The 14,991-nt window shown below is 42.9% G+C and overlaps 1 protein-coding gene across 1 annotated transcript; it reads left to right on the top strand.

Moving 5' to 3' along the window:
- The first annotated feature begins 2,477 nt into the window (after positions 1-2,477).
- LOC138611181 (uncharacterized) lies at positions 2,478-14,487 on the top strand. The gene is made up of 4 exons (XM_069684155.1): positions 2,478-2,529; positions 12,602-12,907; positions 12,989-13,267; positions 14,065-14,487. The coding sequence occupies exons 1-4, from the start codon at positions 2,478-2,480 to the stop codon at positions 14,151-14,153; spliced, it is 726 nt and encodes a 241-aa protein (XP_069540256.1). The 3' UTR covers positions 14,154-14,487.
- Positions 14,488-14,991: the final 504 nt, after the last annotated feature.

The following is a 14,991-nucleotide window of genomic DNA, read 5'->3' as shown; positions in this document are numbered from 1 at the left end:
TGTGCTCAACTAAGGTTCATGTGTTGCTTGAGTCATCACTGGCTGCAAGTAGACAGGAAATCTGCACCTCAGATTATTTACTGTAAAATCATCAATGTAACCATCAATGATTGTCAGAAAGCCAATCTCGGAACCCATTGGCCATCGTCTGACAACCAAAGTGCGCTGCATTGTTTACAGTCCGACCAGCAACTTGAGAAGCCAGAATGGAGTTGCAGTTAAGATATCACGTCTAAGAACAGGTCGTTAGCTGCACTTGCATGCAGATGTCTGTTAATAGAGATGAATAAGCACCTTCCCGCCCCTTTTGCTCTCCACACTTGCATGCAATCAAAGCCTGCTTACATGATTGGTCAATACTACTTGGACTATGAAGGCACTACAAACAAAAGCTTTCAATTCCAAAATCTGGTCCTTCGCCTACATATTATGCTTTTTTATGCAGACTCTGTAAAAGTAGATACGGTCAAATACGTAGCGGACTTTGCCTTCTTCGACAAAGTGACCAAGACCAAGACCCCGCCCATCTTTAAGACACCCAGCCCCCAGCACGTGTACAAGAACAACGGGGGTGGGCTTGTGGCCGAGGTGTCCGATCCAGAGAAGACTCGTCTGGAGCAGAGCTAGATTATGCTAAATATATCGCATTATGGCTTGAATATATGACGATGAGAAAATTATATTTAGGTTAAATGTTTATTTATCAAAGTTTATTTTTGTATTGAGATTAATTGCTGATGAGTTATAGCAGCTTAAAGTTCTGGCCTTGTTTCATACAGGCCAGGTGTTTTTGATCCCCTTTCATGGATGAGTGATGGCGAGCTACGAGAACTGAACCAATCGGCACAACTCACCCAACTCTTACCTCTTGACTAGGAAAAATCTCTCTTGACTGTTCATTTTGTTTTTGGACTTTACACCTGAAAAGGTTTTTTTAAATTTTATTTAAAGGACAATTATAAATGAACCTTTGAAAATAAATTTAATGTATTTTGAGTTTAGATTATATGAATGTCTTGAGCTGTCTGGTTGACAAAAGTACATTTGATTTGTGAATTGTTATAAATATATTTTACTTATTTTTTATTTATTTTTCATTTTCCTAAATATAAGGTATTTTGCTAAAAACCATTTAAAGTCTCCTGAGTTTTATTAAATATTGACATAAGTTTCATGTTCCTCCTCTTTCAGAGTTTATAATCTTCTGGTTTAATTTTCTCTAGTCCAATACTTAATGTTTAGCAATCATATATTGTAGTTATATATGTATATACTACACTTTGGTCAACGTCACGGTTTACACTGGTTTGACTGTATTTACGTAGCAGCGTAACACTCAGCCTAACTCTAGCTACTGAATGTATTTTGGAGAATATACTGTAGACACTCTCATAAATAACAGGTGGATTTATTGATCACAGAGAAAAAAAACCCATGGGAATATAAATACAAAAACAAAACCATGAGTGGAGAGTACGAAAAACGTACTGAAAAACTTTGTCAGAAAAATGTGCAAGCTGTCATGTGTAGGCAAGTACAGGGGTTGGGAAGGTTAGTATCACAAGGGGGGTGGGAAATCACCCACACACAGTTTGGTATAAATGTGTGTAACTCTCTATATGTCCTCTAAAATACCCATGCAGTTAAAACACAAACACAGAAAGCAGCTACACTATTATACGTTTCAGCTCTGTTTGCTTCTAGCAGGTAAAAAGTAATCTGACGCCACGTTCTGTAGCACTCACAGTTTCCGCTCCCCTACATCTCTCTCATGATATTTTGAAACTTCCTGTTTCAAAGCCACAGAATAACTGCAGCAACGGACATGAACAAAGTGTAAAATGTGTGTACTGCACAAGGAAATGCTCTCTGCTGGGTGGAGCACGTTGGAGATTCTGTCACACTAATGTAGCACTACAAGGTTACTTTAGACAAGCTTTAGACTACATATAATGTGTTCACGGTGCTCTGTGTTTTCTATCCTCTTACATGAGGGTGATTTCTTGGGTTCTGTTATGACTGTCACTGCGGCTGAAGACAGAAAGTTAGCACTTTATTCAAAGCCTTCATTAACAAAGATATGTTTTTCACACTGCTAAAGCACTTACACTGTAACTTTTTTCCTCTGCTGAACGCAGTGCGTCTGTCTCAGTGGCAAACAGACTAATACAAATGGGTTAATGTCTTCATTCTTTCATGAGAAGTTTTACTGCTGTTAGAAAGCGGAACACTGCGGCCCAGGAGCTCTTACTGTATGCAGTATGCCTAATGTCACAATGATGTAAATATAATAAAGTAAATATACAAACTGTTGATATGCTAACATGCCAATTCTCTTTTCATGATTGTTTTTTTTGCTCCAAAAAAGAACACTAGATTTTTTCTTTTGAAAAACTGAAACATCAGTGCAGTCTGAGGAAAAAAACGTCTGCGTACAGTTAAAGGCGGATCACTTCCTCTTTAGGTCATTGTGAGGAATGGGGCCCACCGCACTCTTTGTATCGCTGCTGCTTTTGTGTGAAACACAAGGTAAGAACTATATTGGATTTATGTTTCGCAATTTTTGAGTAGCTTTGTAGACGTTGTACTGCTGCATTGTTTTAAAGACAATCTTGGATCCCATCGGCGATAGTCTTTCTGCGATATAGCCTCTGGGCACACTGGTGAACATCCTGACATGTAGCCATTTAATCCCATAGGTCACAATAGTGACCGTAAAAAACCTTTTCAGTTAAAAGGTCCTAAAAATGTTACTGAATGATGTATTGATACATTTCCAGAAAATATTGAAAGAATAAAACCTCTTGATAACATACGTCCAGTTTCACGTTTAGTGTATATTGTCACATGACCAGAGCTGATTACTTCTGGTTGCATAATTAGAGGAGGATGACTGCTTCAAAGCTTGGACATGTGGCATTAATATGAAGAAGAACATCTTTAAGGTGTTTAGTATTGATATATGTATTTACAATCACTCACCTTTGTTCAGTGTGGTCACGGTATGAGTAAACATGTTAACATGTTGACGGCAACAATAGTGACCAGTGGGATAACAGTGTATCTAGATATACACATACTTATACAACTACAGAGTTTTTGTTGTACTGAACTCTCAACAGTGTTCTTCCTTTTAGTTTATCTTTGAATTACACATGTGGGACCTAGAGAACAATCTATCTGTCTGTCTGGCTGTCTATATCTCTATCTGTTTGCTTATATGTCTGTCTGTGTGTGTGTCTGTCGATATGTCTGTCTGTTTGCCTATATGTCTGTGTGTGTGTCTGTCTGTTTGTCTATACGTCTGTCTGTGTGTCTTGTGGGTCTTACCTGCCAAAATTCCAACAACATGATGCAATGGAGGTCAGATCGATCATTTCTGCATTAGAGGAAGTTGGTGAAAACTGAACTCTGAATGGCTTTCGTGACACTGCGTCAGGGAATTTATCTCAAGCTGAGTTTTAGATCTAGAAGGGATTGTCAGCATGTGGATGTCTGTTTAAAGAGATGAATAAGAAGCTAAATCATCATCAGATAGCCGCTGATGGGAGCCGGGATGTTGCATTACGTTCTGCCTGCTTTTGCCGTCCACAGGGACTGTTTTCCTGCATACGCCGCAGCCTGCTGATACAGGATTGGTATTATATGTGATGGAATATTATCCATGTCCTATTTTGACTTACTTCATCTTAAAACGAACAGTTGAGCAGCTCAAGCCCACCACCTGCTGCCTGGATCCTGTCCCTATCACCCTTTTTAAAAATGTTTTTAACTGTCGAGCACCTGAGGTGTTACAAATGATTAACTGCTCTCTCCAGTCAGGTATATTTCCTACATCACTTAAAACAGCTGTCATTCAACCACTTCTGAAGAAGAGCAACCTTGACGTAACAGTTAGTCAACTACAGGCCCATCTCCAACTAACCATTCCTCAGCAAAACACTGAAAAAAACATTTTTTTCCCAGCTTAATAATTATCTCACATCAAACAACCTTCTAGATATTCATCAATCAGGTTTCCGATCCCACCATAGCACAGTAACACCTCTTATTGAAGTTAATGATCTGCATATAAACAGACTATATGGGCACTCTGATGGACAGTGATCTACATTTTAAAAGCTGTATCAATCAAATCACAAGCTCAGCCTTTTACCATCTAAAGAACATCTGTCAAAATCAGACGCTGACAAATTAATACATGCATTCATAACAAGTTGACTAGACTACTGCGATGGTCTGTTCAACCGCCTCCCAAAATCAGCTGTTCAGTGTTACATTTTAATTAATTCAAAATGCAGCTGCAGAGCTAAAAAGTTTGAACACATATATATTTTACAGATGAAATTAACTTACCACTACATAGAGGTGTGTGTCTTTCTGATTTATGTCAAAGTTGAAACGTAATAGAAATAATCGATCTATTCAACTAAAGTTTGTATTTTCATTCTTTATTGATAACATTTGATGGATGGTTAAGTTGTATTCAGAGATTCTGCTACGCAAAGCTTAATTTACTTCATACAATAGATAACTGATAGACTGAAAGTACGCACAGACATACTGACAAAGTAAATACAACAGAAAAGGAAAGGATGTAAAATACTGGGCAACCCCCGTGTGATAAAATATATATAATACATTTTATTAAAATTCACATTTTTCATTCTTGCACAAGGTCTTAGTACGTTATACTGAGACAGAATTGTCAGCATCCGGTCAACAAGTCTGTACTTCAATGCTGTGAATCCCAAAAAACAGAAAACAACTTTGATATCTGTGAAACTTTTAAAATGTCCATATCTCTCCTTTTAGAGTCTTCACAGTCAGACTGATCAGTCTCAGAGATGTTCACAGATGATCATATTGAAATAGTTGATGAATTCATTTCTTTGGCCTACGTTTGTCAAATTTGCTGACTGTAGAGTATTCAAAATTGTCACACGTCAAAACCAAAGACAAACCCAAATGCACGACTCAGAGACCAGAGTTCACAAAAAAACAGTTTCTTTACTGAAACAGTAAACAGGTTACAAGGACAAAATATCCAGGCAGGCAAACCAAGTTAGAGGGATCAGGCTGAGGCAGAGTCGGGAAACAGGCAGGGTTGATATCAGGATCAAAAACGGATAATAAGGCAGGATACAAAAACGCTGGAAGGTATAGGTACGAGACACTATGACAATTTGGCAGAGGGTGAGTGGGGAAGCACATGTTAAATAGTGTGGGGAGTGATTAGGGAATGAGGAGCAGGTGAGGTGAGACTACAGGTGAAGGGACTTGTCTAGATGAGGTAGGAGGGGTTAGGAGGTGGAACTGGAGAGGAGGCGGGGTGAGTGAACTAAGGGTGAGGGGAGCTGAGAGATGAGGGTGACCGGGTCTGAAATGACAGGAGAATTAGTAAACAGAATATTGCAGACAAACAGAATGAATATTGCAGGTGTATAACTAAAACCATGACAGAACCCCCCCCCTCAAGGAACGGCCCCTGACGTTCCACCAGGCTGGTCAGGATGTGAGTGATGGAACTCTGAGATGAGCTCCGGATCCAGGATGCTGCGGGCAGGGACCCAGGAGCGCTCCTCAGGACTGTAGCCCTCCCAATCCACCAGATACTGGAGCCCCCTCCCTCTGCGTCTCGACTTGAGTAAACATTTGACAGTATAAGCCGGTTCCCCATCAATGAGCCGGGTGGGAGGTGGGGGTCTAGAGGCGGGTTGCAGAGGGCTTTCTTTGACAGGTTTGATGCAAGAGACGTGGAAGGTGGGATGTATTCTGAGGAGGCGCGGAAGGCGCAGGCGTACAGCTGCAGGGTTAATGATCTTGGAAACAGGGAATGGGCCGATGAATCTGGGAGCCATCTTCCGGGACTCCACCCATAACGGAATGTCCCGGGTTGAGAGCCAAACTCGCTGGCCCGGAGTGTATTCGGGTGCTGTGGAGCGCCTCCGGTTAGCCGCTCTCTGATACCTCTCAGAGGTCCGAAGAAGAGTAGAGCGGGCCCTAAGCCAGGTGCGACGGCAGCGTCTGATGAACGCCTGGACAGAGGGAACACTGGCCTCTTTTTCCTGTTCCGGAACGAGGGGAGGCTGATAACCTTGGGAGCACTGGAAGGGGGATAGACCAGTGGCGGAGGTGGGGAGAGTATTGTGGGCATACTCGACCCACAACAGCTGCTTAGACCAGGAAGAGGGAGCATGAGAGGCAACGCACCGCAGGGCAGTCTCCATTTCTTGGTTTTTCCGTTCCGTCTGGCCGTTGGACTGTGGGTGAAACCCTGAAGACAGACTGGTAGAGGCTCCCAACAATCTGCAAAATTCCTTCCAAAAAGAAGAGGTGAATTGGGGCCCCCGGTCAGAAACAATGTCTCTGGGGAGGCCGTGCAGGCGAAAAACATGATGTAGCATAAGTTCAGCAGTTTCTTTGGCACTGGGAAGTTTGGGCAGAGGGATAAAGTGTGCAGTTTTAGAAAAGCGGTCAACAACCGACAGAATGACCGTGTTACCTTCAGAGGAGGGCAGACCAGTAACAAAGTCCAGGGATATGTGGGACCAGGGGCGATGAGGTATAGGCAGAGGTCGGAGGAGACCCGCAGGGCTAAGGTGGGAAGACTTGTGTTGTGAGCATATGGGGCAGGCAGCCACAAACTCACGTGAATCCTCTTCCATGGAGGACCACCAGAACCGCTGTCGGATGAGGGCCAGGGTGCGCTGCACCCCAGGGTGACATGCCAGACGAGAGGAGTGCCCCCACTGCAGGACCTGGGAGCGGAGATGATCTGGGACAAATAGGCGGCCATCTGGACAGTTACTAGGTGCAGGAAAGTCAGAATTGGAATCTTTGACCTTACCCTCTATGTCCCAGATCAGAGCTCCGACCACGCAGGAAGGGGGTAGGATTTTCAGTTTCCACAGGGTTCTCCTCCTTTTGGAATTGTCGAGAAAGAGCGTCAGGTTTGGTGTTCTTGGAACCTGGGCGATAGGAGAGAGAGAACTGAAAACGGTTAAAGAACAGAGCCCACTGGGCCTGGCGGGAATTCAACCTTTTAGCAGAGCGTATATATTCTAAATTTTTATGGTCTGTCCAAACCATAAAAGGGAGCTCTGCCCCCTCAAGCCAGTGTCTCCACTCCTCCAATGCCAACTTAACAGCTAACAGTTCCCGGTTGCCTATGTCGTAATTCTTCTTGGCGGCCGACAGTTTCCGGGAGAAGAAAGCACAAGGGTGCACTTTCTGATCTTTAGCTGACCGTTGAGAGAGGACAGCCCCCACACCAGTGTCCGAGGCATCCGCCTCCACCACAAACTGCCTGGAGGGGTCAGGGAGAGTGAGAATAGGAGCAGAGGTGAAGCGTCGCTTAAGCTCCTGAAACGCGGCTTCAGCAGGGGGAGTCCAAGAGAAAGAGCTCTTGCAGGAGGTAAGGGCTGTGAGAGGGGCCGCCACCGAGCTGTACTTCCGTATGCAACGTCTGTAGAAGTTGGCGAACCCGAGGAATCCCTGTAGTTGTTTGCGAGATGTGGGTTGAGGCCATTCTGTGACCGCTTGGACCTTAGCCGGGTCCATCTCGATGCTCTCTCCTTTGAGTATAAATCCCAAAAAAGAAACCTCTGGAACATGGAACTCACATTTTTCGGCCTTTACGAAGAGCTGGTTCTCCAATAGTCTTTGCAGCACTTTCCTCACATGACCCTCATGCTCCTGAAGGGATCTGGAAAACACTAGAATATCGTCCAGGTACACAGAGACAAATTTGTTAAGCATGTCCCTAAGTACATCGTTCACCAGGGCTTGAAAAACAGCAGGTGCGTTAGTCAGGCTGAAGGGCATGACTAGATATTCATAATGTCCACTGGGGGTGTTGAATCCTGTCTTCCATTCATCCCCCTCCCTAATGCGGACCAAGTGATAAGCATTTCTGAGGTCTAATTTGATGAAGACAGTGGCACCTTGGAGCAGTTCAAATGCAGAGGAGATGAGTGGGAGGGGGTACCTGTTTTTCACTGTGATGTCATTTAACCCTCGATAGTCAATGCAGGGACGCAGAGTCTTGTCCTTTTTGTCCACAAAGAAGAATCCTGCTCCTGCAGGGGACGAAGAGGGTCGAATAAGACCAGCTGCCAGAGACTCACTGATGTATTTCTCCATGGACTGTGTCTCCGGAGCAGACAGGGAAAACAAACGACCTCTGGGGGGAGAGGTGCCAGGGAGAAGGTCAATAGCACAGTCATAAGGTCGGTGGGGAGGCAGAGAAATGGCACGGGATCGGTTAAAGACTTCCTTTAAATCCAGATATTCAGGCGGCACCTTAGACAGATCAGAAGACACAGGAGGAGAGGGAGAGCCATGGATAGGAGACAAGGCATTTCTGAGGCAGATAGCGTGACACTTTTCACTCCAGCCAGAAATCACTCCAGTAGACCAGTCAATGTTAGGATTATGTTTACATAACCAGGGGAACCAAGAATAACAGGAAGTTGAGGGGCATGAATTAAATGAAAAGACAGGGTCTCATGGTGGTTACCTGACATGCTGAGGTGCACTGGAGCAGAGTGGTGGGTGACAGAGGCAAGAAGGTGACCATCGAGAGCGCTGGCCTGAATGGGGACCTCCAGGAGGTTCTGTGGGATGTTAAACTGTCGTGCCATCTGATAGTCCAGGAAGTTGGCGTCTGCTCCAGAGTCAATGAAAACTGACACTGTGTGAGTGTGTCCATCCAGCAGGAACTGAGCATGGATTAATGGTCGAGAGGGCATTTCAGGAAGTCGAGCCCGGCCCACCAGCGCCCTCCGGATTACTGGTGAGCCTTCTCTTTTACAGGGCAGGTGGCGACAAAGTGTCCCAGTTGTCCACAGTACATGCACCGTTTCTCCAGGTGTCGCTGACGCCGTTCCTCCGGAGTGAGACGAGTCCTTCCCAGCTGCATGGGTTCCGAGTCGTTGAAGGCTCTCGAGGGCGAAGTGATTGTCGGTTTTGCTGGCTCTGTGAAGACAGGAAAAGGGCGAGCGGGTGCACGGGAAACTGTGGACTGGAGTCTCTCCCTCTTTCTCTCTCTCATGCGATTGTCAATACGTATAGTCAGTTCTATGAGAGCATCAAGCCCGATGGGTAATTCTCGAGCGGCTAGTTCATCTTTTATTTTATCCGACAGTCCATGATAAAAGGCATCATAAAGAGAGGGAGAGTTCCACTTACTTTCCGAGGCAATTGTCCAAAACTCAATGGAGTAATCCGCCACTCGCCGTTCCTCCTGTCGTAAGTTGAGCAATCCCCTTGCTGCCTCGCAGCCCGAAGCTGTGTGGTCAAACACCTTCCGTAATTCCGCTGAAAATGTCTCAGCGGTGTCGCACGCCAAAGACTGCCTCTCCCACTCGGCCGTTCCCCACGACTTGGCCCGGTCAGTGAGCAGAGAAATAATATAAGCGACCTTGGAGCGTTCATTGGGAAAGGAGGAAGGTTGCAGTTCAAAAGCCAGGGAACACTGGATCAAAAAAGGTCGGCATCCGCCGGGTTCACCTGAGTAACGCTCCGGGGGGGGGACACGAGGCTCCGGTCCGGTGGCAGCACGAGCAGGAGGACTGGGAGGCGGAGCAGCAGCCGCTGCAGCAACCGGACCAGTAGGTGACGCTTGGTAGAGCAGCGTTAGCCGCTGAATCTGGTCGTGTAGAGCTTCCAGGTTCTTGTCATGCCGTGCTGAGGATTCTTGGAGCGCTCCGGCGATGGCTGTGAGCTGTTGGTCATGGTGGCGTAAGGCGCCAGCCTGCGCCTCCATCTCTAGTCTGAATTTGTCAGAGTCGGCTGGGTTCATGTTTGGGCCAGATTGTTCTGTCACACGTCAAAACCAAAGACAAACCCAAATGCACGACTCAGAGACCAGAGTTCACAAAAAAACAGTTTCTTTACTGAAACAGTAAACAGGTTACAAGGACAAAATATCCAGGCAGGAAAACCAAGTTAGAGGGATCAGGCTGAGGCAGAGTCGGGAAACAGGCAGGGTCGATATCAGGATCAAAAACGGATAATAAGGCAGGATACAAAAACGCTGGAAGGTATAGGTACGAGACACTATGACAATCTGGCAGAGGGTGAGTGGGGAAGCACATGTTAAATAGTGTGGGGAGTGATTAGGGAATGAGGAGCAGGTGAGGTGAGACTACAGGTGAAGGGACTTGTCTAGATGAGGTAGGAGTGGTTAGGAGGTGGAACTGGAGAGGAGGTGGGGTGAGTGAACTAAGGGTGAGGGGAGCTGAGAGATGAGGGTGACCGGGTCTGAAATGACAGGAGAATTAGTAAACAGAATATTGCAGACAAACAGAATGAATATTGCAGGTGTATAACTAAAACCATGACAAAAATACTAGAATCAGCCACAGCCTGCTCATCAGAGTGAATACGGTGAATACTTCAAACTAAGAGCTATACCACATGACTGAAATTCTCCCGCCTACTTTTACACTTACTTTACCCTTGGACTACATAATACAACTCTTTGCCACCTGGATTGTATGTTGTAACTTGCAGGCTGTTCTCATTCATTATTGGAACTTGTGAAACGGGACAGAATAATTTGTGTATAAACTGCATGATTGTAAGCCAATTCATGGGTCTTACCAAATGATAAAAGATGAATGACGTGTCTCCACCTCCCCCTGTTGTAAAAAAAGTGAAGCCAAAATACCCCCTGGAGTGGGCCCGGCCATCTTGTGCATTTAAAGCAAGTGTCTGCGCAGTAGAGATCGGCAGAGCCGCGGCATTTACATCCTTACCAAACTGCCAACTTACCAAAAAGATGGCAAAAACTCCTCACAATGTACTTATTATTTTAGTTACATCTCCTCTCATGGTTCCTCCTCTACTCTGCTACTCAAAGACAGAAATTTGTCAACAGAGCTGTCAATCTTGGTGTTAGAACCTTTTTATAGCATTAAATATAACTACAGTATTGGTTGTATAACATGTTTTTTTTTTTTTTTTACCTTGAAATACATCTGAAAAAGTGGGATTGTCTAGACTTTTAAATGCAAATACCACTTATCCGAAAAGCGAGCGTAGTCTACCCCTCACGTCTGACGTCAGCCATCACTCACAACTACAGAGGCAGGGGAATGAAAGACTGAAGGACATGGTGATCGTCTGGGACTAAATCGCTCAAAAGTAGGCCAAGTTAACCAACAACTAGGGCGGAGTAATGATGCCAATTTTAAGATAGTGGTTATCAGTGCAGCAGAGTCAAAAACAGCTGTCAAGCAGCAAAGACATACGGTGTCACAGAGTGTAATGTCCGAAGACGGTGAGCCCAAAAAGATCGTCTTACAAATAGCAGTCAGAGAAAATCAGATTTAAATTAAATAAAATGTCATTTGTCCTATTTGCGGTGGACACTTGTGTTGTGAAGCATATGACAAATAAACTCAAACTTGTTCTACTGCAAATATGACATAATGACACAATACATAGGCTCACCCATCAAAGCTTATAGTGGGTTAATGTTAGCTAGCTTTACATGCTAACATTGGATAGCATGTTAGAAAACGTGTCAGTTAGAAAACACACTTAGCGAGTTCTGTCTGTGGTGGTTGCTGTTGCATTGCTCACGTTGTAATACTCATTTGTAAAATGATTACTTCATGAACATCACTAAAAGGGAGTATTTGCTAATTGAGTTCATCATTACTACATCATCACGTCACACAAGGTCCCCATTACTTCCTTGACTTGTGTCCCCCAAGTAAAGTGACTTCATCATTTCTTAATGATGAAGCAACAGGAATTCATGACCTGCATTACTTCATGCATTAAATCATCATGAGTCATGCATTAGTTAAGCATTACTTCAGTATATAAATTGTACCCTTAATGTAAAGTGTCAGAAACCAGTCATTGAAGTTTCCATATCAGAGAACATTAACTTTGGACCAACACAAGAAGCTGTTCTGCTGTTAAATACATTGACAAGCGGGATCCTTGCTGTTTTTTTCAGTAAATAAAGTGTGTGGTTTGTTTTGCATTAGTGGCGACGGCGGCTCCACCGATCTCTACAGCACAGCTCTGGCTCCAAATGACGTCACCATCCCAAGATGGCAGCGCCTATCACAGGGGTTATTTTGGCATCAATTTCATACAATGAGAGCAGATTGACACGCGTCGTCCATACAGTCATTGGTAACACTAAAGAGGGACCCTGTCAAAGCAACATTTGTACTATAAAGCATCCGGAATTGTGCAAAACTTTTCATTATACGAAACAGTTTTTTGAGGATACACTGCAACATGATAAGTGTACTTTTTTTTACTGAACGCTCCCTAACATTGTAATATCACTGAAACACTTGATACAGGTATCTAAATAGCAAACAGTTGCCAAAATACACATTCAACAGACAGAGAGCTAAAGTAGCATTCATTGGAAGCTGTATTTATGTTGTGTAAATCCGACATTCACTCCTGTTTTAGATGTTGTTTTCACCTGCAGAATTAGGTGATAATTTTCTGTGGTTTGTCAAAACCTTTCACATACTAGGAGCCAAGTGATCGCTGTTAATATGTAAATACTGAATACAGATAATATACGTACAGATTATTTGATTATCTTTTCTTCTTGCAGGTACCAGCGCTGTGACTCCTGTGTTTGTGCAGACAGGACATGATTTAGTCCTGGATGTGGAGAAACTTGTTGATCTACGAGAGTCAGATCTCTTAACATGGAGTGTCAATGGCAGTAAAAATATTGCAAGATATTCTGATACTAGTAAAACAATTTTCAGGAGTTATTCAGGAAGAGCTGAATATTTTGCACAAAATCTCTCTTTGCTGTTGAAGAATGTGCAAGAGGATGACAGTGGAGATTACAGAGCAGAGGTTTCTGGTGCCCGTCGCATAGATGTAGCTGAATACAAGGTCACAGTTCAGGGTAAGTTTCTTAAAATGTTAAATGTTAATACAAAGTACTTCTCTGTTTCAAAACTCTTCACACCTGTTATTGTCCCTGCAGATCCAGTGTCCCCGGTGAAGCTGACAGTGAAACACTGCAGCACAGACTCCAGTAACCTCACAGTGACCTGCAGCACTCTGGACTCTCTCATCAACAGCACTTTTACATGTGTAAACCAAACCTGCTCTCATGAGAGAGGAGAACTATCAGAGTTTACGACATCTGCTGCTTCTCTCCGTGTCTACCTGGAGAATGGCTCTGTCATCTGTAACCATAGCAACCAGGTCAGCTGGAAAAAGGACGTCAAGAGGATTGAAGATCTTTGTAAAAAGTCTGCTGGTAAGACTGAAAAACAAAACAACTGTCTTACTGTCAGGCAAAGTGTTTATTGTAGCCTGGATTAGAATGAAAAGTTAATCAGCTGCTTTGATGAAACAATCGATAAATTCAGTTTGTTTCAAAAATGGGTTTAAAACATGTATTTGTCCTTTTGTTTTAGTGGTATGTAGGTCGTGAGATTTAAGGATTTTTAAGTAACAGTTGCTCTGGTTGCAGATTCAACATCATTCATTAGGTCCAACCATAGCAGGCTTGAAATATTAAAAGAACCATTTGTTGTGCTGAACTTGTTAACGATTTTTTGTGCCCATCTCGAGTTAAACTTTTTCACTGTAAACTGCTGTGTGCTGTCTTGGACAGGAAACAAATACACATATTTTTTAATAATAATAATAATAAAAACTACCTATATTTCTGTGAAAACGGACAGACAGAAAAGTTTTGCCATATAAATTGGCTAGCATGAAAAGTTGTAGACCTAAAAATGGCGAGTGAAATTCTCCACTATTATTTGACTTTCAAAACATGCTTTCATAATTAACCTCTGCAGGGGTGACTTGTATAATCAGGAGGATGTTGCTGTTTAAATGTACTCATAAAGTTGGTAGTTTAAATTTGTAACAATGCCTGTTGGAAATAAACTGTATGATATTTAATCATCAGCTCTGTGAGTAAAACTGCATTATTTCAAAAGCATTGGTGAGCAGCATGTGAAGCTACAGTAGCAAACTGTCATTAAAGCAGCATGACTTCAAACAGGTATGATGTTCTAATCTGGCTTTTGTTTTTCTTCACAGATTCCACAGGTCATGGCAACAACAATGATGTCACTGCAATTGTTGTTCCCATCGTCGTTTCGATCATAATTGTTCTTCATATCTTATAAGTGTAAGTCAAAGTCTGCATTTTGACAGAATTAGAAAAATTCAACAAAATCCTAATTATTCACTTTTCATTCAAATATACGTTTTAAACAAGTGAATCACCGCCCCCTGTTTTATTATGCAACGAAATAACATTTCACATATCAACATCTGAAGCCCTGCACACACTGTTACATGTACTCATGTACGTATACAAAATACATGTAATGCTTTACGTAAATTTAAGCCCATATATATATCAATGTTTTATTAATTACATTGCAACTTAATTGTAGAATTATTATTTTACCATGTGGGTTTTTTAATGTCGGAAAACAAGACAATCTTAAACTCAGTGCCGTCTTTATTTTGTAGCTTGTTCATGTTTAGTATCAGGGCCAGATGTACCTGCAGGCTGTGCTGTTTGCAAAAGCACATTTTATGATACAACTTATTGTTGATGGGTCAAAGTATCTGTGTCAAAGTCATCATTTTCAGATTTTCCACCACCACTGCCGAGAGCACTCAAATAAGACGTTTAAGAAGTTATTGGATTTTTTTTTTGAAACTAACACAATTCAGTTTAATCAACATAAATTATAATGTATGTGAAGTCAGCATCATGTTAGGGATAAAGCTAATGCACTTTAAAACAGCCACTGAATGATGTTTCATTAGTTTAATATTTAAAATATGATTGAAGTGCCTCCATGTACGTTTTTCTTCCACTGGATTGCTCCTAAATTAATATAAATTTTAGCTTCCGGTCGTGATTAAGTATTAAATAAATAGACCAGTTTAAACTTGCAAATTTACTGGAGCAGCAGTTTCTTCCCACGCCGCTTCTCTCTCTTTTGCAGC

This window comes from Semicossyphus pulcher, unplaced genomic scaffold (genome assembly GCF_022749685.1).
Source record: "Semicossyphus pulcher isolate SPU_LCO1_2020_fin unplaced genomic scaffold, fSemPul1.0.p SCAF_7, whole genome shotgun sequence".
NCBI classification, from domain to species: Eukaryota; Metazoa; Chordata; class Actinopteri; order Labriformes; family Labridae; genus Semicossyphus; species Semicossyphus pulcher.
The sequence above is the reverse complement of the archived record's forward strand: the minus strand, read 5'-3'. Positions and strand labels throughout refer to the sequence as shown.

Bases quoted from the DNA above. Each gene is read 5' to 3' on its own strand.
- LOC138611181 (XM_069684155.1), top strand. From the start codon at position 2,478: ATGGGGCCCACCGCACTCTTTGTATCGCTGCTGCTTTTGTGTGAAACA. The intron at 12,908-12,988 runs GTAAGTTTCTTA...TTGTCCCTGCAG, and splicing joins ATACAAGGTCACAGTTCAGG to ATCCAGTGTCCCCGGTGAAG. The intron at 13,268-14,064 runs GTAAGACTGAAA...TTTTCTTCACAG, and splicing joins TCTTTGTAAAAAGTCTGCTG to ATTCCACAGGTCATGGCAAC.